Genomic DNA, 24,663 nt, shown 5'->3' with positions numbered 1-24,663 from the left:
AAATCGGATCGGTCTACAGCACCGTAATCCATACAGATTCAATTTCACATTAAGGACTCGTATTTAACCAATGCGCATTAATGCGCAAGAGAGATGGATGGACTGGATTTGGTGTGTGGGGATTTGGTGACATGATAAAGTGCTGTACACATAGAGGTTGAAAACAAAGTATGGACTTTTTCATTTGAATTGAATAACAGTTTGAGAATTGAAAATAAGATGCTCTTAATTTGAAAAGGCCGGTTTGCCATTATGATGAGGAAAATATAACGTCCTGGGGATTGACGTTTTCTGCCATATAAATTCAAATATTTGTAAAGATTTCATTTTCAGTTGATGAGGGACTATTTTTTTGTATCCCTGTATTTCTGCCCTTTTTTATTTCAAAATGTTGAAGCGTTTCTTTTTGTCATTATTTAATCGTATTTTACTCTTGCAGAACATGTATCTGAGGCATTGAAAAGCAGTTTCGCAGGATTTAGTCCTGAAGCTTTGAGGGTTGCAAAACGTATTACATTTAATATTACATTTAATCAAAACCCTATTCATCATTTCGTGCCACTAATATGGAAAACACTCTTACAAGGTAATTTCCCAAAATTTCTATTCGATTTTTGTCCTGAATTTTTTTTGTGGAATGTATACATGTCTGTGTGTGTCTGTGTAGACGACTTATTAAAGAACTGGTGATGAAAATAGAGTCTACAGAGAGAACAAATCTTTCGTCCGAAGAATACAAAACATTTCTTCAACGGCGTTTTTTAAAAGTGTCGCCAAAAAAAAAAATCGATGCGTAAAAACGATATAGTTCAGTCAATCAAGCTGGAGTGGAAGTGAATATGTGACCTTTCACTGCAACCTCTCGCAGCCAGCAGCAGTCTGCGGTTTGTACATTCTCCTCTCTTCGACTTTTATAGCGTGAAATTACCGCAGCGTGGCCGCGTAGTCCACTTTCTAATCCTCCGCCGTCCCATATGTGTTTCCTATGTCGCTGTCAATAGCCATAGTGAGAAATCTAATTCTCTCTTCTGGGACGCTGAAGGAAATGGCAGGCATTATTGATTCCCAGTGCAGTGTCAGGTAACCACTGAGGCAGACACATGGCCTAAGAGGTGAGCAAACCAGTTGGTCACAAGACATTTAAGAATATTAAAAGCATCAATTCATATATATATTTTTTAAATACTTATTTTACTCTACGGTGGTTCTTTGATTCTCACTATTAGTGTTAATGTATCACTTTACTGCCCCCAAAAGTTCTCCAATTAAATGGTTGATAATCTTGACTTTGTGTGTGTTTACTGCCCACTGCATCCTCACTAAAGAAGAGCATATTGTGAAGAGGAGAGTGAAACGCAAACAGATAGAAGGCTGATTCTGCCCTCCACAAAGGTGAGAGGGGGAGAGAGAGGGAGAGGGAGGGAGAGGGAGGGAGGGAGGGAGGGTGGCTTGGGCACAAATCAATTCACCTGAGAGACGCATTATTGTCTTCGGTTTCAGGCGAGGAGCAGCTGAACCCTATGAAAAATTAAAAGGATTCCGGTTAGTTTAAAAGAGTGAGGCAGAAAACTCCACAGTGCAGAAGCACACACACACGCACACACACGCACGCACACGCACAAACGCAGAACAAAGCAGAAAAAAGTCTGATATTGCCCTAATTTAATGTTTTGTCTTGTCATTGTGAGACACATTTGAGATATAATTGACATTTAAACTGCTGACCAGCCTTTGTCGAAGAGCACGCAGTCATATGTGTCCATGCATACTCACCGTGCACACATATACTCTGATAAATGCCCTACTTCACTCAGCTGAACACACTGTATGACACGATAACACCGTGCAGAAAAGGACATTTGCAGCTTGCTCTTGACACATGGCTCAAAGTGCAGGTGTAGAAAAATATTAATTTAATTTGAAGTGAAATAGAGCAAACGCTTAAAAGCGTTTTCATGCGGCAAATGAGCTGGGAATTGTTCTCCTTACCACACACTTGCTGGGAACAGCAGATCTAATGACAGGGAAGGACTTTTGTGTTTGCGTGTGAGTGCGTGTCCTCACCGCCTACTCTTTTTGTTCAACTGTCAAAGTTTTACACAATATTGCAGCGGAGCCATTTTGTGCCGTTCTTTCGGGAGGATGGCATTGTTTTCCATTCTTTCCGCCGACCTTTTGTTGCAGCGTCACCCTCTGCATGACAGTGGCAAAAAAAAAAAAAAAACAAGGACAGAATGTCTTCTTTTTTTTCTCATCGCAACATCTAATCTCACTTAGGTTGTCGCTCCGGACTCCTGCGCCAACCTGTCTCCTGTCTAGTATTAATAGGGTCACTCACTGTCTTCGCGTGCTCGCCAGCCACTGTGACTGTGGACTGTGGTGACTGAGCCAGCCAACCAGCCGTATCATTTACACTTCTCAATTTTCATTGTTGATATTTACTTCTGCAATTATCTCTCCACTTCACCCTCGGCTGAAGATGATATGCTGAAGTTACTGCTGCCGCTTCCCTCCTTTAGTCTCCTGTTGCTCACACATAAACACACTGACAGAGGGTCTAACCGTCGGATGCACATAGACATAAAAAAAGAAAGAAATGAATGCAGGCTGGTGCGTGGTTTCATCCACAGTGTGAGTGTAAGTGATTCAATTTGGCAATCAAATCCGCCCGAGCAAATGTTCAAGCAACAGCCCTGGAAAACCAAGTTAGTTCAGGTGATGCTTAAACCTGTGCAAAGGTAAATAGAAAACAAAGTGAGTTCTTTCATTTTATATTGACTACATTTTATTTTCTCATTTTTTGCCCCTTCAAGCGTGTGGTGGATCAAAACCCAAGAAACCATGGAGGCCTCACAGGACCTCAACGAACAGATGGTGAGTTAAACGCTACTGTATGCATGTGTAAGTGTGTGTGTGTGTGTGTGTGTGTGTGTGTGTGTGTGTGGGTACCTTGTATAGACCACACAAGTCTGAGGTATGGGTGCATTGGAGAGATGTGTGTGTGTGTGGTAACACACAGCAGATGTGGTTCAGTGAGTGTACAGTAACCATATGGCAGCAGTCAGCAGTGAATGAGACTGAGAAACAATGCTGGACGGAGACATCAATTTAGGAACTGTGTGTGTGTGTGTGTGTGTGTGTGTGTGTGTGTGTGTGTGTGTTTGTGTGTGCGTGTGAATCCACAGTATGTTAAATGACTGGTTAACGTAATTGTAAAAGTAGGTCTTTTTTTAATTTCAAGCATAGTATCTTTTAAAAGCTCAATAACACACACACACACACACACACACACACACACACACATTGAGCCCAAGGGTTTGTCGGAGTCTGAGCACAGCAGGCCGTCTCTACGTTACGTCAGCGCAGCGTCCCAGTTCTGCTTGTTTAAAGATCAGGCCGTATTGTTGGGAAAATGATTTTGGCGGCGACGAGGTCCGCTCGCATTTCAAAGTCGTTAGTCAGCCACCAGAACAGGTGTAATTTCATCTCCTCCTCCTCCTCCTCCTCCTCCTCCTCCTCCTCCTCCTCCTCCATCAAGCTTGGTTCTCGCTCCCTCACTCTCCCTCTGACCTGCCAGCCTCGACAGTAATAATAGCGCGAAGTGGGACAGAGCACAAGAAGTATGTTGTTTTTCCCTCACTTTTTGTGTTGCTCTGTCAGACTCGCCCTGGGTTCGATTACGGGCTGACCCCAGCGGAGTACTGTCACTCACACGTACAGTACAGTACATGCAGACAACGAAAAGGCCCAGAAAAAGACAAAGGGGGAAAGAAAGAGGACAAGAGGAGCATCCATCTTGTCTTGCCGCCATCCAGATATGAAATATTGATGTCCATATTCCCCAATTACTTCACCTGCTTTAAATAGGGCACTGATGTAATTTATAATGTGAATTTGAGCTGCGGCTCAAAGACATTGATTAATTGTTCAGGTTGGAAATGAGACCTCAGAGCAAGGACAGAGATTTTAATCTTACCGCACAGAGCTGTAGACTTACAGAGCTGAGATTTATGACTTCTGGAAAAACCTTTTTTGCAAGAAATTATTCAAGTTACTTCATGTAGCTGAATCAAAATTGTGTTGTTGTGAATGTATTTTTGAATCAGTATTTTACTGCATGATGCACATTCTGCCTACGAGGCACACCTAGCTAAAATGACTGCAGCCTAAAACAAAAGCCCTGCAATGAGTCCGACCACTGTTCAGCTTGTATGTCTATTCATCCGTTGGTTTCATTGTTTGGCCCATAAAATGTTAGAAGAAAGTGAAAAATGCCTGTCACACTTGCCCAAAGCTCAAGAAGACATATTCAAATGCATTGTTTGGTCCCATGCAGTCCGAACCTAAATCCATTTAGCTTAATATTATAGAAGAAGAAATAATAATCACGACTGAGAAGGTGAAATCAACTAACTATTACATCAATTGTTGCCAATTCATTTTCTGTGAACTGACCGATCAATTAATAATTTCAACTCTACTGTTTTGAAGTCTGAATGATAACCAAATCCAATCCGACAACAATATCAGCGTTGCTCACAGTAGATATTTCTTCATGCTCTGTTTCGAAAGTTTCATTTCCCTCGCAGCTTTGTGTTTGTTGTCTCATTTTGATTACAACTGAACCTAAATGAAGTACGAATGACATCTTTCACAAATTCAATTTTGCTTGAGTTAAAAATAAAGGTTTTAATTTGTAAATGTTTCCTATTATTGTGATGAATTTCCTCTGAATGTTTTCCCTGCACTGCACCATTGAAATAGGCGTGTCTCGGGTGACTGAGAGAACAGCGCAGACCTCACACACAAAGTTTCGGGGAGTTGTCTTTTGAAAGCTGATACCCCCATACCTCCCCTTTACCCTTTTAAAGTCCCCCCCCCCCCCCCGTCCATTACTTCCTCCACCCCGCCCTTTTCCCACCACATCCATCGCACGTCATCTGGGTTATGGTCAGGCGTCCTCTCTGGCCGCCTGCCTGCCGAGGGCCAGCCTGCCGTCTGGGGTCCTCGGGGAGCGCTGGAAGGAGCCTGAGGCAGGGCCAACAGTGGTTAGCCTCTTCATGCTACGTTTAGTTTGTTTAAGCGTCTCACTCCACCTGTTGTCACTCACTTGTTTAGCTTTGGAGAAAAAGGTGATAACCGTTTTTATTTTCATTGTTGTGTTTGAGTGACGCTCTCTGAGCCGGTGATTGGATCAAAAGTTCAATTCAGATTTCAGTTCAATACAATTATGAATTTGTCTCAGCATTAAGCAGATATTTAGTGATGATAGACCAGCACGAGTCCTCGAGTACACACACACACACACACACACACACACGCGCCACACGTAGTCCCTCAATGGCTCTTGATCCGACAGAGCCCTGATAGAAGTCTCCAGTCCGTTGGCGAGTGGAGGAAGCAGTGAGAGACGGGGGGGGGGGAGCGCCGCTGTTTGTTGACCCCGGGGAGCCTTGCAGGATTTAAATGTATGGCCACCAAAGGAAAAAAGTGAGAGAGATGAAGGAGGAGGAAAAAAGGATGAAAAAAGAGGGGAAAAGGGCTCTTTTAGCTGTAGCCTTTTCCTCTGGTGCGCTGGGAGAGGCCCCGAGTATGGCAGCTGTCCCAGTCTGTGTATGTGTGTGTGTGTGTGTGTGGGGGGGTTGGACAGAAAGACGGAGAGAGAGAGAGACCAAGTTAGAGGTGCAAAGGGGTCAGGTTGCACCCCTCTTTCACCCCTACAGCCCCATACAGACACATTCACACAAACTTACATGCAGCAGCAGTAGCTAAATGCGAGCACGGCCCAACCCTGATTGCCAAGAGTGCATTGGCGTCATAGACGGTCGTTTCAAAATCTGCCCGGCGACAAGGCATGTGGTCAGATCACAGGAGTGTGGAGTGTAAAAGCTACCCCCTGGCATCGCTCTAGGAGGCTGGCATAGTTGTGGCACCGAGGTGCACTTCAGTTTCAGCTGGGTGTACAGTGATTCTTGTAAGATGTATGTTTAGTTGACAGCTGAGTGTTTCTGTGAGACGCTGCCGTTCAGCCTGAGCTGTAAGAAGGAAGAAATGATTTAAGGCAATATTTTATTGCGATAATAGCCATTATTCTTGATTTAGGAGGTGAAGGAGCAGACAAATAAAGAATAAAATATGGAGCATGCAAAGAACGTTGTAACTCATCATCAGGAAGATGGTGATGTTTATATTTTAAACAAATACTCGCTTTCTTGCCGAGAGTGATGGGCGGTCCACATACAGGAGATACGCTTCCAATTTATGAAATGTGTCAATCCATACTGACTCTGAGACATACCTCACATGAGATATCCATCACCCACAATGCCCCCATGTAGTTTAAATCACTCAAAGTTCAAGCTTTTTATACCTTTTTGTTTCCTCAGCCAAGAAGTAGTCAGGCCTTCAAAAGTTCAACTTGTTGTTTTTACACGTTGTTTTTGTACAGATTAAGCAAACGAGATGAGCCATTTTAATAAGTGAGCTTTACAGGTGTTGGTACACAGATTTGTTGCCTAGACAGAGCCAGGCTGTTTCCCAACCGCTGCCAGCGTTTATGCTAAGCTAAACAAACCAGTTGCTGGCTGTATTTAACAGACTGACATTAGAGTATTAATCTTCTCATCTAACTTTTGGTAAGAGAGCAAATGTATTTCCCAATATATTGAACAATTACTTCAATATTTTGAATATTTAACAGTCCTACAGTCCTACTTTCATGGGGAAAATGGAAAAATAACTCCCTTTCTCTTTGTTGTGACATGCGTTTTATTTGAGCTGAAACTACCAAAACATCTGTTTCTCACCGAAACCTATTCAGTTCTTTCGTTGGTTCAGATAATCTTTAACTCGTATATGAGAGAGTCGAGTGAGAGTCTGGCCGGCTATGGGAAAGCCAGCTAGGTGTGAGGTGAGCAGGTCACAGACAGCCTGCGAGCCAATCACAGTCTGACAGACTCAAACCCCCCCAAACAGACTGGAGAATCCATCTGGAAACCCGGAGCAACCGGCGTGGGCTTTCTAGAGGAACGCACCAGACAGGAAACCACATGATACGTGTGCTTTAGTGTCTGCTGCGTGTGTCTGTGTGAGAGCATGTGTGTGTGTAGGTGTTCCTCTCTGTTATACACATAAACTCGCTGTGGTGTGGGACGGCTGAGGTCATCTGAGTGGAGAGACGGCCTCATATTGTGGCCATGCTTGTTTAATGGGAGTCAATCAGGGCGCAATATTTCAAGCCAAGATTCATCACTTTATTGATTACTCAAAGAGTTTTCAAGGAAAGTCGCATTAATGCCAGATGTTACATTTCTCTCGACTGAACATTTGAGCGTGAGAAGTTGATTATTAAAGAAACTACCAATAATGACACTGAATTCAAACTCGTCCAAACTCTGACTCATTATATGAACAGAAGTCCTGAAGTCGTAAAACATATTTTTTTGTTGCATCAACGTTTACAAATAGACCCTTGGTAGCACAGCCCACCTTTTGTTCGTACTGGTCTTCTGACTGAACGCTCATCTGCCATTGGTTAGAAATAAAGGTGCATATTTCCTCATTTCACTGGGAAGGAAATGAAATTGCGACAATTGTGCTTTGGTTTCGGAGGAACCTGCTTGCCTTGCCTGCTGGAGAACTTCCTCTGCTGCTCTGCTGGGAGATTGTATTTCTCTCTCTGCAGCGTAGAATCAAAGAGGTATCAGAGGGGTCGCCGAGGCCAAGTGGGTTGAGATCTGGGTCTCTGTGTTGTCTGTCCCAGACTAGGGCTGCAGCTAAAGATTATTTTCATCATCGATGAATCAATTCTTTCATTTTTTTTGATTTCTCCTTCTGTTGACCATTGCTGCCCATCATCTCCAGTGAGTTCTTGAAAACTTCGCTGAAAGTTCTCAAGTTAAAGTTACGTTATAGGAATTCAGAAGAGCCGAAGGTAATGTGCTCAAAGTTCCTGTTTTATCTGAACACCGGATTCACACACAAAGATATTCGGATTTTCAATGATGTAAAAACATAGAACAGCAACATATCGTGTTGGAACCACAACATTTTTAGATTCGTCCTTAAGAAAACTTAATTTTTTATGACTAAGCATTCCTTTTGAAAACGGCCACAATGACAGTGAAGACAAGAGTCACATTTGTCCAAACATTATGCCTAAATTAACATTCACAGTCTTAGTGTGTGACAGTTCGCAGGTACTAAAGACACGGAGTGTAATAGAACAAACAGCATGCTGTACGCTTTTCAGTATTGTTGAGATACTTTCAAATTTCCTTTTTTATTTGCAATTTGTGGATTTAAGATTTCCTAAGGAAGCACATTTGTCCATCTGACCATGTTTGAAATGGATGTTGATGCCCAGAGACACACGTTCTCCCTGTCCTTGAGTCTTCCTGTCTGTCTGTCTGTCTGTCTGTCTGTCTCACCATCTCTTCCTCCGCCGGCCAGCCCGCCTCTTCGTCTCCCCCTGTGTCTCTCTGGCCAGAGTGATGATTCAGGGCCTATTGTGAAGTCGGCAATCCGATACAGAGCCAGCCCGAGAGCAGGGAGGGGGAGGTGGACAAAAGAGGGAGGAGGGAGGGATAGAGAGAGTAGAGGGGGGGGGGATGAGAAACAGAAGGTATTATGGGTGTTCTCATAGCCAGGTCCACGCTGTCTGGAGCCCAGGGCGCTTTGGCACCCTTACCTGTCCTCTGCTTTACCTGTTGCTCTCATTTTCAGATTTGCCCTATGGTCTCTGTGTCTCTTTGTCTCCCCCCCCCCCCTTTTTGGTCTCCCTGCCTGTCCCTCTTTTATTTTTAACACTTACGTACATCCTTCTCTCCCTCAAGCTGCCTTCCTTCTTCGCAGACATATGGTACTGCGAGTGATTTTATTAGGAAGATGATATGAAGTGTTTTCGAGGCCTGGTTTGATGGAACAGCTTTTGAGACACTCAACACCCGCTCGCTCTCCTCGGTGCGTAGGGCAGCAGCCACCTCTTATACTGTTGAATCTGAGAGCAGATGGCATGTGAGGGCATACCTTTCTGTCTTCTGAATGTCTCTCCGTTTGTCTTTTTTTGTTGAAGGATATCTACCTTATGGCGTACCTCTCACATGACGCACACACACACATTGTGATGTCATGAGCAGCATTATTTAACAGGCAGCTGGGAGGCCATTCATCATTTAATTAAAAGCGTCTGAAAGGGATCTGAGGCCTAATGAGATTAGCTTTAATTATTGATGCGGCTGCTGCTGCCACAGACACGCACTTACACACACAGGCTCATGCACACACACACACACACACACACACACACTCCAGTTATGACCAACACGGACACTCAGACTCTCCTAGAGTTAAACTCTTTAAACACAAACATGTTCACTCTTTTTGCGTTTGAATTCTTTGCCCTCTTACCTGATCTTTTTCCCGACACACACACACACACACCTCATTGATTTGGGTGGTATGAGGAGGTGCTCAGGGGGGTGGGTTGGTGGACTCGTGGAGGGGGGGGGGGGCTGCGGTATGGGGACCGAACGGGGGGTGCGGTAGCTGCGGTCGGGTTGAGGATGAGGACGGGTGAGGAGGAGGGGGGTTGCAGGAGGATGGTGTTGCGTTTCTTCAGGTCTCACACAGCAGCAGAGAGGAGCTCGGACTCTTCTAGTCCGCTCACTCTTTTCTCCGTTTCATCAAAGCTGAATCCCGCCAGACAACATTGAGTCCGTATGAATACCAGTGGATGTCCTTTACCAGGCCTTTCTCCCCTTTTTATTCCCGGTGTCATGTATAGTCTCGCTCTCACCGCAGCTCTTTATCGTTTATGACAGCACCATTTCATCGTTTCATCAAATGGAAATATTGAAGATTTTATATTAAATTAGCGTAACATACTTGGTTGGTTTGCAAACCTCAGCTGCACAAGCGTTTGAAACAAAGTCCTGCGTGTTTGACCGACGTGTCGCTGCACAGCATGAGTTTGTTGTACCTTGAAATGCTCCAAGCCAATTATAGATGTGTCCTAAATATCTCATGTCTTATCTTATAATATGAACAAACAGTTTTAGCTTTAAGTCTCTTCTATATACTGTCACAACTTCTATCTTGGTGACTAATCTGTGCGATGACTTTTACACATCATGCAGCATGGAGGTGGAGAATCATGAATTATTTAGGGCTGCTGATTTTCTCTTAATTTATGAATCATTGTCTATAAAATGTTACAGCTATATGTTATAGCAGTGTTAATAAGTATCAACTTATTGTTTCCGCACTAAACTACATCTTCCAGTTCACTCTGCAGTCATCTGTCCCAGTGTGTTACCACCATACCTTTAGACATTTCACATTGAGTTGTGTGTTCAGCGCCACTGATTAGAGTGATGTTCTGGAGTGCTTCTCTGTGTGTGTGTGTGTGTGTGTGTGTGTGTGTGTGTGTGTGTGTGTGTGTGTGTGTGTGTGTGTGTGTGTGTGTGTGTGTGTGTGTGTGTGTGCCTGGTCAGCCATAGACTGGTTTAGGTTTCTCCCAGTTGTTTTTTTAATCACTCTCATCAGATTAGCTGAGCAGGGGCAGTCGAGGCCAAACGCTTCACAATTAACAGCGCAGAACTGGCCCGCACACACCCACACACACACACACACACACACACACACACATCCATCAGTGACTTTTCATTTGTCTCCATTGAGTAAAGCTGCATTAAATCATGTCTGTGATCCCCTCACTCTCTGAGACAATGAGGAGCCAATTTAAAGGGCAGATATGGAGACCACCAGGACGGCGAGGAGGCCTTACTCACTGTTCTCCTCTACTGCTCTTCCTCCCCAAACATGCGTATTCACTACAAGTTGATAAAATAAAATAAATATCTTTGGGATTCTAAAATTAGAAAATTGCACTGACCTCTCTTTGTCCATAGTGATAGAGTAACGAAAGCAATACATTATTTTTTAAAGATGACCAATTTAACCCAGTATTTACTTTGAATTCCTTGCATTGTAATCAGAAGAAATGAACTGTTTTAAAATAATTAGAAACACATGATGGTGTAAAAGTGGAGTTTCTGCTATAGGTAACATTGTACCAAGCTAGCAAGGGATATGAGGGGTACAGCTGCCCACCATTGGCCCCATGTAGGCATGACTGGTCTGTTGTAGGCAAGAATGCAATCTGAAACTGAAGACTCCAACGATTATTTCAGAAGGTCAAATTGATTTCACAGAGCAGAGGCTTGAGGCTTTTATGTTCCTTTTTTTTCCATATCAGTTTGTTGTTGAAGCAGCTGATGTCATCACATTTTTTTTTTTAATACAAGAGTTTACAAGTGAGCTGTGACCACAGTGATGGTGGCTTTTCTGTTTCTGCCTACAACCCGGATTCGTATATCGCTGAATTTCCTAATCGAGTCTCAGAATCTGATGGGTCACAGAGAAGTGGGCAGCAGCCCTGGAGCCCAGACTCTTAAGCCGCAGATTGTCTGCGGGGCAATTACTTTAACACAATTGAATGCATTGTTATTTTGGAAATGATCCACTCAAGTACCAAATCTTTCTAGTCGAGGAGCCCTGCCTCAAAATCAGTTTTTAATTGGTTAAAGGTTTCTGTTGATCTAATGCTTATACGTGTTGTATATTCTTAGCTTACGTTTTTTTTCTTTCTTATCAGCATTCCCATAAAAATAACCGAAAGCGACAATGAATTGGCGAAGACTGTGTTTCCTGTTTTAGCCAACGCCCGATGAATCTTACATTACATTTACATTGACCTTGGATAAGCTGATGTTTGGACAATCACGGTCGGTAGAACCAGGCTCGTGGTTTCCTCCTGTTTCCAGACTTTATGCTACGCTAAGCTAAGCCTTGCTGGAAGTCCATTCACATTTAAAGGACGGATACATTAATTAAGGGAGTGGTATCAATCTTCTTATCTAACTTTCAGCAAGAAAACTCCAAATCAGAAACAAACCATTCTTTTACCATTAGAGCCGCAACCAAGAAGTATTTTTCGTATGGATTCATCTTGATTTTTTCTTTTTTAATGAGTATTTGGGCTATTAAATGTTAAAAAATAACTATCACGTAAAGTCTTGGTCTGGTGTTTAATTAAAGCACATAATATATAACATGTCACGTCTACGGCGGTTCGATCAGTTTACGATCATTCCCTCACTAAAACATATTGTTGTGTATATTTCTTCTTCAAGCGAACTCACGCACCACATATGCCTTATCAAATTCACTGTAACCTCTTTCTCTGTCCTGAGTGGCGTAACCGCTCTGTGCTTTAAAGCGTGGGGCGACCATGCTGCGTGTTGTTCTCTCCTTTCTCAGATTGTTCGTATTGTCTTGGGGGTTCAATGTAGAGGTCAGCGGCTAGTTTTAGCTCTATTTTCGTCTTGAAGACAAAGGTTCAGCGACATGTGATACTTTACTGTGTGTGAATGTACTTTCTTTTCTGAACCCTTCAAATTGTGAGTAGGCAGCTCTTGGCAAATTCATGTGAGGCAGGTAAAACCAGAGAGAGAGAGAGCGAGAGAGAGAGAGAGAGATGTTTTTGGAGAGTACCTTTTTGCCCAAACGCCTCCTCCTCCACCTTTTCCCTGCTCCACAGACTCACCCTGTTCTTCCCTTTCTCTCCCTTATAGCTTCCTACTACACCAGAAAAAGGGACATTTTTGGACGCATAAAGAGAAGGATAGTTTTACACCTCCCCAGGCCGGGGGAACTGGGGGGTGTAGGAGGAGTGGTGGAGGGAGGCAGGGAGGGAGGGAGGAGGCTCGGCACAATGTATTTTACATGAAAGGAAGGGGATAGAATTACCACACCGATAACCACTCATACAAATGGGGAGAGCAGAGAGCTTTGAGCAGGGGACAGGTAAAACGTGTGAGACTCTGTGTGTGTGTGTGTGTGTGTGTGTGTGTGTGTGTGTGAGAGAGAGAGAGAGGGAGAAAGAGAGAGAGAATGTGGAGGATAGGTAGAGATGGAGGTTGTGTTTGTGTGGTGAGTAACATCCTTCATGAATGTGTTTTGTGGTCGACACACACCAGCCGATCTCAGAGACAGGGATGGCTGGATGATCATGTTGCACAGGTGTGTGTGTGTGTGTGTGTGTGTGTGTGTGTGTGTGTGTGTGTGGGGGGGTGCTTGTGTTTGTGCACGTGTGAAAGAAATATTTTCTTATGATTACTCCCAATGAATCCTGTTATGTGTTATGAAGTCTATACACAACTATCGTCTTTGTCATCTGCCTGTTCCTATCACGCTAGCTGTCTCACCCTGTTTCCAGTCTTTATGCTAAGCTAGGCTAGCCAATTTTAGCTCAGCCAAGCATTAGCTTCCTATATGTCATGCAAACAAGAGAGTGGTATTGATCGTATCATCTAACTCTTGATAACACAGCAATACTTCAAATAATATTGAACTATCCCATTAAACTCAGGTTTAATACGGCTCATTCATCATTCAATACTTAATAGCTATGTTGTAGAATTAATTGATTAACAATACATTTTTTAAATATATTGAATTAAGATAATTAAATGCATTCTTGTAGAGATAGCATTTAAAAAAATGATTTGCACTTCGGAATAATGGAAAATAGCAACAAGACAAATGAAATAAAGACAGCAGAGTCCGTCTCCGTCCGTCTTACTTTTTGCTGAGTGGAAGATAAACTGCTGTTGTTCCACTTGAAGAACAAAGTTGTTCTCGAGGGCCTCTTAAAAGGGAGCGAGGCACTCCAGTCAGACACTTTTTAAAACCCTCCTAAAGGCAACAAAAACCAAAGCCGAGTCCTGTCATTTGTCTGTCTAATATACGACCCGCTTGTATCGCTCAGTTCACTGCTCTGATGTGCCCACGCAACGCTACTGTTTTCTTTTTATTCTTTTTTTTTTCTGTGTGTGTTTTTTTGTATTTCATCAGACGTGTTTTCGGACGCCTCCCTTGCACCCTTCTCCACTTGATGTGAAAATATTTCATCGGGGATGTTTTTGGACAACCCCCCCCTCCTGATGGGCGTCCTGCCTGGCTAATAATAAAGTGCTTGAGTTGTCAAGCGCTTCGGCAACACCCTAATCTGTTCTGACAGCTAGTCCTCCACATACCCTCTCAAGCGTCCCGCACACAAGCGTATGTCGGCATGCGCGTATAACACACTTTCAACAGACATTTGCATGATGTATGCACATAGGTTCACAGACAGTCTATCAATCAGGCTGTTCATTGGTGACCGAGCTAAAGGTGGCTGGTGCACGGTTGGAGACAGTCGCCCTGTTCCAAATAGGTCTCTAGGCCTGTGTACGTACATACTGCACCCTTCTCAGCTGTTTTCTTCTGCATCGTGGATGTACAGTAACATTCTAACTGGTCTGTGCTGTTAAAGGGTCGGTTTACCCAAATTAGAAAAGTCTAGCCATGCATATTCTTGTTTTATTTGCCAGTTGAGTGTTTCGATCTTTGGCCGTGAAGTATATCCCATACCTCAATATTCATTGTATCAAAATCCATTACTACATGAGGATATTTAGTTGTTTTTTCTATGGTATGTAAAAAAGGAAACACATACTGTACAAAATGCATTCTTTCAGGGTGCTGTTTGCCGGATAGCCCAACAAATCCTATTCTGATGTGCGTTTGAAACCAGAATGGCTGTGAGGTTGGACGTGAGTAAAATGATTCGTAGCCTAAGAAAAGAAAGATGTTACAATGCATGTCTGAATGATAACTTTAGGAGTGGGTAGAAAGTACTTCCACTGAAAACTGACTTTCTATAAAGACAAGTTTGAGGCAGAAACCTCAAAAACCTGAACTTAACACCATGAAAGGTGAGAGAGAAAAGCCCTTTTAAATTAGTATGAGCGTGGTAAAGTTAGCGACGGTATTTTGGATGAGAATGGTCAGACGTCGACGCTGGTTTAAGTGTGCGGTTTGGGGCGCGGGCCTCCCCTGACAACACCTTGAAGACCAAAGCGAAAGAGTGCCATCTTCAGACCGAGGCAGCTAGGAATCCACCGAGTGTACACTACACCCTCACCCATCCCCTCCAGCTCAGCTACACTTCACATAATGCTCACATCCAGCCCCGTGTGGTTGCAACTAACTCGGACTGAATGTGTGTGTTCAGGTGTACATGTGAGTTTGTGTGTGGTGTGGTGTGTGTGAGATGGGGGGGGGGGGGGGAGTTTATGGCCTGTACTTTCTACTGCACAGCAAGACATTGACATCACAGCCACACCACATCTCCATTTACCGCCTTAGCTTTGCGGACTTAATCACGCTAGAGCTACCGTCAGCAGGATTTGAGTCACACACACGGATGTTTCTAATTTTGGGGGCTCTGACTTTTTGACTTATGTTATATATTCAGACACGGGCTGGTTGCAATGTGGAATTCAGTTTATTTGTGTCTAAAAAGGCTACATCTGTTACATTTAGAAAGGTCTTTGGCTTTAAATGAAAGCTTGAGTGAGTCTATGAGTGACAGCAGAGAGAGAGAGAGAGAGAGAGAGAGAGAGAGAGAGAGAGAGAGATGATGATGAGGGGGAGGAGGAGGAGAGAAAAAGAGGGGGAGGAGGCAGAGGAGGAGAGAAACAGGACGAGTGAAATGTTCCCCATTACTGGAGTCGAGGAAGACAGGAGCTGTGCATGGATTGACCCGAGGAGACAAGCGTAGTTTCTTTTGCCCGTTTGTGTCTTTTCTCCAGCAGCTGCATGTTTGTTCGGAGAGAAAGAGAAGAAGACCGCAGTTCTACTAGAAAGTAAAAAGGAGAAAAACCCGACACCTGGAGTACAGAGTGAGAGGCAGGTAGATAGAGACGAGTTGAAGTTTGGAGGAGTGTGCGTGTGTTTCTGGTTGTGTGTGAGACCAGCACGCCAGTGAATCGTACAGCTCTGTAATGCTTTGTGGAAGTATAGGACTGCTACCTGACCTGATTACACCCTGAGGTAAGAATGGATCCCTTTGTGAGTGTGTTTCATGCTCAAACTGCTGCTGTCATTCATTTAAATCAGTTGAAGTGTTTTCTGTAATGTGACGATATTTCGCGAGTCACACTGGATGAATAAATGCTGCTGCATTTAAAGGAAAGATGAAAATTGCTATTCAACATTTAAAGGAATATATTTAAGTTGTCTGAATGGATGCAAATTTCAGAGCATATGGTTAGTAGGTTATGATGAAAGTACTGTAATCGTTCCGAGTTAAATTAGTTTACTCTTTAAATATTTCAAAACAATTTGTGTAAAATAAATTGAATTTAATGAATTCTTCTTCATGCTTTTACCTTTTGTAATCGGACAGTTTTTTAAATTTTAGATACTATTTCTGAATTGTCACTGTTCAATATTTTAGATGTTCTTCTTACTTTTTGTGCAACATTTTAGTTTTTATTTAATAATACAGATCTGTTCTTGAATTTATCGAACAAAAATCGGCCTCATAAAAAATGATCATTTAATGAGCCGCGTAACAATTAAAAATCATGGCTTTGCAATTTTTTCTTGATTATGAAAAATAAGTTCCTTAACTTGATTATCTAAAAGCTCCTTTTACATGAGCGCAAAAATTGTAAAAGAGATTTTCTTAAAGCCCTCATATACCAATTGTGTCTGTGTGTGTCTGTGTGTATGTCTGTGTGTGTGTGTGTGTGTGTGTGTGTCTGTGTGTGCAACTCTATGCATGGTATCAAATGACCCATTGCAGATGGGTTGGGTTATTACCAGAAACACACAGAGCTATTCTTCATTCTCGCTCCGCACCTCTCTTCTCTTCCTGTGCAGTGTTTTTGCCAGAAACAACACCACAAACCTTGTCGCTGCACCTTCTATGACAGCAAAATACAGCGGACCTGAACTAACTAAGACTGCTTCTGCTTATTTCTGATTCACACCTACTGTTTTCTTAATACTGGGGTCAAAGGCCTCATGTTATCATTACAGCCATTAGATGATAAATATCATACGTTAGTAACAACACAAACATAGCAGTGTGTAATTCCCTTAAATAAAGCATTGTTATTAGAGATAATTACCTGGGGTACCTGTATTTATCCCTCAGGGATTCCCCGGGCCGGGCAGGTTGTGTTCCAGACCGGTCACCCGGCCAACCCGGTCAAAGGTCACCTATTTAAATGGCTCAGATGACACAAATGGGTCCTTCAGATATCGTGGTCATCGAAGAGTACGCTTAGAGGCCCTTCGTTTTGGTATTAGAGATGAAATTGGGCCTGTTTCATTGCTCGATACGGAAGAAGAGAGAATGACGCAGAATATCTGAATGCAGGAGTTAGTGAGCACGAAGAGGTTTGTTGCTTCATTGTTTTATAAGAGGTTTTCATCAGCAGGGTAGTTTTTAGGGGTCTCGATTGGATCATAAACCTCGTGTATTGTTCTTGATGTCTCTCTATTGAGGACAGCTAAAACAAGGAAAAGAAAGTTTTCGCACTGAGCAGAAAAAAAAGAAATGTTTCACATCATTTTTAAACAGATGTGATAAAGAAACAAACTAAATCCATGTATGGGATTGTATTAAATATGCAGTGTTTTTCATGGACGCAGATAAAAGCAGTGAAACATTGAGAGATGTGAGAGACTCCGAGCGGCGGACACTGAGAGAAAGTGTGCAACGGATGAAGCACAATGATAAAAGCTTTTCAGGATCAAAGCCCTTGTGTTTTTACAGATCGTGTTGAGACAGAAACAGACAGACAGTTGTGTGTTTGTGTGTGTGTGTGTGTGTGTTTGTGTGTGTGTGTGTGTGTGTGTGTGTGGACGCACATGCGGGCCGTGTGCGCACCCTCGTTTGTATGTAGCCCTACGTGTGCGTTACATGTGGCTTGCAGTTTCTCATGGCCACGCTGGTGATGTCGTGACTGACAGCCTTGTTAAATTTCAGTAAAGCATGAAACGTGACATGAAAGTGGCTTGTGTGTGTGTGTGCGTGTGTGTGTGTGTGTGTGCGTGTGTAAAGTGATCCATACGAGGGCACCGGCTAACCTTTGAACCCTGTCTTAAACAGCTAAGTGCTGCTTCTTATTCGCTCTCAGCAGGATCCTCTAATCAGAACCATAATACCACATCGCACACTAACACACACACACACACACACACACACACACACACAGATGTCCTAGTTTCAGAATACCTGGAGTTTGGTGTCTGCTTGGCCAAGTACTTTCTCTGTACACTTACCTGTGATTGCGATAATGTGCAAATGACTTGAATATATGCTGCCTGGGTGAATTTGACCGTGTGTGTGTATGTGTGTGTTTGGCACCTCGCGCGTGCCCTACACCTCGACAGTGTGTTGACACAGTAATTATAGGGCAGCTGGTACACATTGGCCCTCGCTCCGCCCTGCATTTACTGTTCTAATTAGTTCCTGTTCCAAATAAGAGAGAGGAATTTTAATAGAGAACCGCTGGTCGGCCGCCTAGCGCCGCATACCCACACACACAGCAACGCACATGAAGTCAGTCTGTGTGTGAGTGCGGTGAGTGCATGCTACGGTGGAAAGGCATTGAGGCTGAAGTGTGTTTTCTTAATTCTTCTTCTTCTTTATTTTTTTTTCTTCAATGATGAAGGAAAAGTTCCAGCACGCGGTGATTTGCCACGACCTCATGTCTCGGTTACCCTCCAAAGTCCAGGCTCAATTTAGTGTCTATGGTGACGCGTTTAAGGGTGAGGAGTGAGCCCTGTGACCTAACATGACCCCACCGTGACCCTCCAACTCGCTAAGGGTTGAGGAAGGGGCTTGAGCTCCGGATGGAGCAGGGTCACGGGTGAACAAGGGAAAGTTAATATCTGTCACTTAGATGCCAGTTAGCACTTCTGTCACGGTGGTGGCTACAACTACGGACACCGGGTTTTGATTCATCATGAATCCTGCATTGTTATTCACAACAGTACATGATACTAATATAATTGTTTTTGATTTATAAATGCTGGTTCATGAGGCTGGTTTATGCCCCATTAAATGCGATGTGTGTGTTTAGTTAACATTTCCTCTGCTCTGGTTTCTGTGCAGGTGAAGAAATCACACAGTGAATCTCATGTTCCAGACCCTTCGGACACCAGGTAAACAACATTACATTTTTCAGAAGTCTCTGTGTGTGTGTGTGTGTGTGTGTGTGTGTGTGTGTGTGTGTGTGTGTGTGTGTGTGTGTGTTTGTGTGTGTGTGTTTGTGTGTGTCCTAGTTCTCTGATCATGGTGCAGAGAGGTGAGGTTTCACTGCAGTTGCAAGCTGTGATGAGGTCATCAACACTTTCCCAAGAACTCAGTGTCTGACACACACACACACACACACACACACACACACACACACACACACACACACACACACACAGAGGAAAAGATGTACTGATCAAATCCAAGGACAAGCAAAGGCAGCATGCTGTACACAGTCATTTATTTACAGCTGTTAGTCGATTAATTGATTGAAAATAATCAGCAGCTATTTTGATAATTGATTAATCATTTCCGTCATTCAAATATTCTCCGGTTCTAGCTTCTCGAATGAGAATACATCATTGTTAACCATATTTATTTTGGTTTTGGGCTTTTGGTCGCAGAAAACAAGACGTTTAAAGTCGTCACTTTGGGCTCTGGGAAGTTGCGATGCGTGTTTTTTCATTTATTTATTTACGAATGACGATAGCAGATATAGAAGTAATCGTTGGCCCTAAAACTATTTATTTAACACAATACAGCATACACGGTGTATTGCACTCTGCATATTTTTTCAATGACCAGACATAATGCGAAAACCAGAAAAGAGTTTATGAAACACCAACTCCTGCCATCGCCTCCCGAGAGGAGTGAAACAGAGAGGGAAGGGGGGAAAAGTACAAGGAGGGGAGAGAGAATCATTTCCTGCTGTTGAGAGACAAAAGAAAAGGATGAATGAAGAGTGTTGAAGCACACGAGAGAGAGAGAGAGAGAGAGAGAGAGAGAGAGAGAGAGAAAGAGAGAGCGAGAGAGAGCACCGTAATCTGTGAAAGTTCTTAACTGTTATTTAAAGCCGACATATTTCTCGGCCCGTGTTTGAAGTTACTGCTTGGCTCAATATCTCATCCACAACAATGCGTTGTTGGTGTTAAAACAGTTGCCAGTGTTCAAAATGTACAGGAGAGCAGAATGAATGTTCAGCTGTAAATAAGAAGAATGAAGAGTTGACGGAGAGAGTTGATTTAGCGCGTTCATCTTTCGTACGGTTTCTCTTTTGCGCCCTTAAGCGGTGTCTTTCTGGTCTCCTCAAAGCTATATGTTCATACCGGTCAGTCTGACTGTGGGTTGCAGTCATGTGTGGCGATGCTATCTGCCCATAGCATTGCGATGGCCAGCTTCCAGACAGTGACACAAATGTATACACACTCTCTTTTAGTACACACACACACACACACACACACACGCGTACACACAGATTGGCAGGACGGCAGCCCGCATTTGTTTCATTCTCGCTCCATCTCTGTCGTTTCTCGCTTTGATGTCTCACACAAGAGCCCGCGTGTGACCAACCTGCGGGCAGCGTGAGTCAGGGTTCACACACACACACACACACACACACACACACACACACACACACACACATGCACGGACACGTTCATATGAGGTACTGTCCATACACACACACTGAGTCAACATTAAACTATGTCTGCCAACAAAGGACATGTCAAAATGTGGGTTTGTGGCAACAGTGAGGAAGAGTCGAGAAAGTGTTTAATGTTGCTTTTCTTACAGTGTCCATGCATGAAAGTTTATGAAAACACTTACACCTCTCGGTAGGGGTTGTGAGCCCCAGTGTGAGTGGTTGTTGTCGTGTTAACAGCCAATCAGGATCCAAATAAACAAATAAACACTGATGTATGAAAGACAGATTTCTACCATGAATGTGCATCTCCATTCTCTTCATGTCTTTATTTACTTCCTCTTACTCACACACTCTCACTTCACCATTACCACCTTGTATGCTGGTTCCAGTCATGCATGTGGAACACATTGTAAAAGTAAAGCATGCTGGCAGGCTGTGGGTTTGTATTGGAGCCCAGAAGTGCACACACACACACACACACACACACACTCCATAAAAGAGCCAGCAGGCCCGCAGACAATGTCTAGCGCCTCTGAACACATGCTCATGTAAGCTAACTGGGACGGAGAAGCATGGAGTTCATGACACGTGTGTGTGTGTGTGTGTGTGTGTGTGTTTCCTGTGTGGATTTGCAGTATGTCATTGAATGTGTTCAGTGAGATCCCAACGTAATATATAGAAGTGGGAGATTCCCAGCTGTGAGAGTATATTGCTGTTGATCTGCTATTCAATCAAAAATCGCAGTTCATCTTTGTTCCTTTCCTCCCCCTCCTCCCTCTCCTCCCTCCCTCCCTCCCTGTAGGTCTATGGAAATGCAGGACCTAGCCAGTCCTCATAACCGTGTGGGAGGTGGAGATTCGACGGGCTCCAAGCTGGACAAGAACAACCTTGGCAGCCCCTCCATCACCACCAATGGAACAGGAGGTGAGAGGGCAGGATATGTTTGTTACTGCAGCAGTGAATGGGCAGTTGTTGGCAGTTGGGTCTGTCCAAAGGTCTTAATAACACTGTGTTTACACTTCTTTTGTACGGTTTAAACAAATCGATAACTTGTAAATTGGTGAGCTTTAAAAGGTAGGAGAATTCTGTTGCCATTGGACAGAGGCTGGTTCACTGTTTCCAGCTAAGCTAATCAGCTGCTGGCTGTAGCTTCATATTTACTCTACTAACACGAGAGTCATATTAATCTTCTTATCCAACTCTCAAAAGCGGATTTACGAAAATGGGGAATTATTTCATCAAGTGCTACGTAGACCGATCTATGTTTTATTCGAAGAAAGACCAGTAAAAGAGCGAGTGATGTCTTTTAAGAAGAAAACCCGCTGTTTCAGCCTACACCTCGACATGTCATCATAGCAGTGATTGATGTCTCATTTCACAAACTAAATAAGAAAATACATGACGTCTAAGCACCTGTGTTGTACATGCTGCTCATTGTTGTTTCTGGGAGAGATGTAGAAGTTTTGATGATATGGAGATTCAGCAGAGATTCATATTATAAATCACGTTACGCAAAGTAAACTAACGAGTGTAATAATGTAATGAAATACATTGCCAAATAATCATTTAGGAAGATTTTCAACATGAAGAGATAAGTACTTTGTTCAGGAATTTATAGAGACGGAAGGAGACGCGCACATGCAATCGCACACACACACACACACACACACACACCCCACGCTGGCTGGAGGACTTGAGTAAACCACTGGAGAATATGTGTAAACACACGGTGAAGCACTTCTGCTCTTCTTTGCTTTGCAAAGTGTGTGTAGCCTGTGTGTGTGTGTGTGTGTGTGTGTGTGTGTGTGTGTGTGTGTGTGTGTGTGTGTGTGTGTGTAAGCTGAAAACCCCGCTGGAAACTCTACAAGAGCATTAAAGCGTCACAGCTCTCTTAGACGTCAACACCAGTAAACGCTCTCCTCTTTGTCTTTCCTTTTTTCTTCCTTTTCTTTTCCTCCGTCTGTCCGTGTTTCTCTCTTCTCGTCTTTTTGTTTTACTGTCACCCTTGATCTCCTCATCGCTCTGTGCCTCTCTCTGCAATATTTTTTGACAAGGCAGTTTGATGTAACAGCACTGGATGTAAGTGCTTTTGTTGAGGGCGATCCTTTGATCTATTGCTGATTTAACAGGCAATGGAAACTAATGTAATGGAACAAGTGAGATACCACATTTTAGTCAACTTGATGTGTCAACACACACACACACACCCACAAACACACACACACAGTCACATGAATAGCCGCGCTCGGAGCGGACTCAACAGTGCATTCAGACCATATTAGAGCAAGTTAAATCATTTATGATGAGCTCACAGTTAATGGTTAAAGCAGACAGAGCCGGGACTACACGCTCACAGCCAAAACAAACTACATACCCAACATTCCCCTCACCTGACATCAGCCGGGGCTCGGGCCCGCGGGCCATCTCCATGGCAACTCATTTGTCTTCATTTGGGCTCGTGCGATGGGTTGTGTTGCTCCCCGAGGGGATTAATGAAGTTGAATTAAATGGAGTTCTCAGATGGTCACTGATGATGAGTTTAAATCATGTTCAGAGAGAAAGAAGGAGAGTAACCTAATAAAACAGCACGGAGGATGTTAGAGGTGGTTAACAGGTGTACTTCTCTTTTAAGAATAGTTTGGGAAATATGCTTTATTGCTGTGTCGAGAGTCTCTATCTCTGTTAAAGTGGCTATCATCAATGTGTTTGTATTTAGGACGGATCACATGACTACTTGTATGTGAAAGGTAGGACTAACCCACGGATAATTAGCCTCCGGCTTTGCAGTTCCCCCTCATCAATGCTGCATGTTTCAGCGTCTTTCAGGTCACAAATGTTTCGCTTCATCAGCGTAGTTTCCGGCCACAGCAGACAGCTGTTTTCCGTGTCATACATCCAAAAACCCAGTGTACGCTATACCTGCTCAGGACCAAACGGCAGGCAGACAGAGTTAGCAACTAGCTTGTAAGCATAGTGGAGCATTTAACATCTTACAAGCCGGATATTTTCTTCGGGAGTTGTCGGAGAACAGAAGTAAACGGTTTAAAGGAGAGCAAAATTGTATACTTTGTTAGGTGGCCAGAAACATTTCAACCCTATCAGGTAGCAATATGTCAAAGTTGTGTTTCCAGATTATTCCTGCTGCCCCAAAGTGGTCAAAAATATCAGTTATTGCAGGTTTAAATGTGAAGCTATAGAGCCAGGAGATGGTTGGCTTAGTTTAGCATCAAGACTCCAAAGAGAGGGAAAGAACTAGCATGGCTCTGTCCGGAGGTAACAGAACCAGCCTACCAGCCCCTCTAAGCTCACTAACATCTGTATCTCGATTGTTAAATCTGTACGAAAACCAGAGTGTAGAAACAAAAAGTTGTGGTATCTTCCTTGGGCATGGCATAGTGACTCATTGTCGTCTCCGCTGGTTGCCTGATAGGCAGATGTTTTATGTTTGGGTCGAGCCAGACTGTTTCCCTCTGGATCCATTTTTTAATGCTAAGCTAAGCTAACAATTCCCTGGCTCTAGCGCCATATTTAGTGTACAGATATGAGAGTGGAATTGACGTTCTCGTGTAACTCTTGGCAAGACAGCAAATTAGCATATTTCCCAAAATGTCAAACAATTTCAATACGTTTTAAATGCCAATGTCTACTTTTTAAAATAATCAACGCCATGTCCGACATACAGTAGCTGAGACTGGCATCTGGTTCTCAGTGCGTCGTGTCCTCACCACCTTCCCACCTTGCACCCCTTTAGGTGAAAACATGACAGTTCTAAACACGGCTGATTGGCTGTTGGGCTGCAGCAGCCCGCCCCCCGCCCCGAGCTCCAAGGACTATGGTACAGAGGTGCATGTGTGTGTGAATCCAAGGCCAGTGGTCGTAGAGTATTACTTTAAATGCAAAAGGAATGGGTTTCTATAGTTAAGGCTGGTTTCGAGATCTGATGTTTCTTTTGTTCCAGAATTGCAGTGATTTTCTTTTGCTGTGCAGTGTTCCCTGTTCTTTGGATCCCATTGGATTTATCTCAGTGTGTGTGGAGTTTTTAACATAGTTGCAGGGTTCCCGCCAATTGTGACATTCATGA

At 43.4% G+C, this 24,663-nt stretch overlaps 1 protein-coding gene across 5 annotated transcripts in view; it reads left to right on the top strand.

The window, feature by feature from the left end:
* The window catches only part of eya4 (EYA transcriptional coactivator and phosphatase 4), a 39,072-nt gene that overhangs the window by 1,209 nt on the left and 13,200 nt on the right, over window positions 1-24,663 (top strand). For 2 of the 5 annotated variants that reach the window (XM_079291237.1, XM_079291236.1), the window contains exons 2-5: window positions 2,814-2,874; window positions 19,019-19,068; window positions 21,385-21,506; window positions 24,334-24,417. In XM_079291237.1, the coding sequence (XP_079147363.1) occupies window positions 2,842-2,874; window positions 19,019-19,068; window positions 21,385-21,506; window positions 24,334-24,417 (289 nt within the window). In that variant the 5' untranslated portion in view covers window positions 2,814-2,841. Of the gene's footprint in view, window positions 1-2,813; window positions 2,875-15,899; window positions 15,940-19,018; window positions 19,069-21,384; window positions 21,507-24,333; window positions 24,418-24,663 lie in introns of those variants that run through there. The other 3 variants (XM_079291240.1, XM_079291239.1, XM_079291238.1) reach the window with 2 other exon arrangements.

Source organism: Melanostigma gelatinosum, assembly GCF_949748355.1.
Source record: "Melanostigma gelatinosum genome assembly, chromosome: 19".
Classification (NCBI taxonomy): Eukaryota; Metazoa; Chordata; class Actinopteri; order Perciformes; family Zoarcidae; genus Melanostigma; species Melanostigma gelatinosum.
This window is presented reverse-complemented; position numbering and strand designations above follow the sequence as displayed.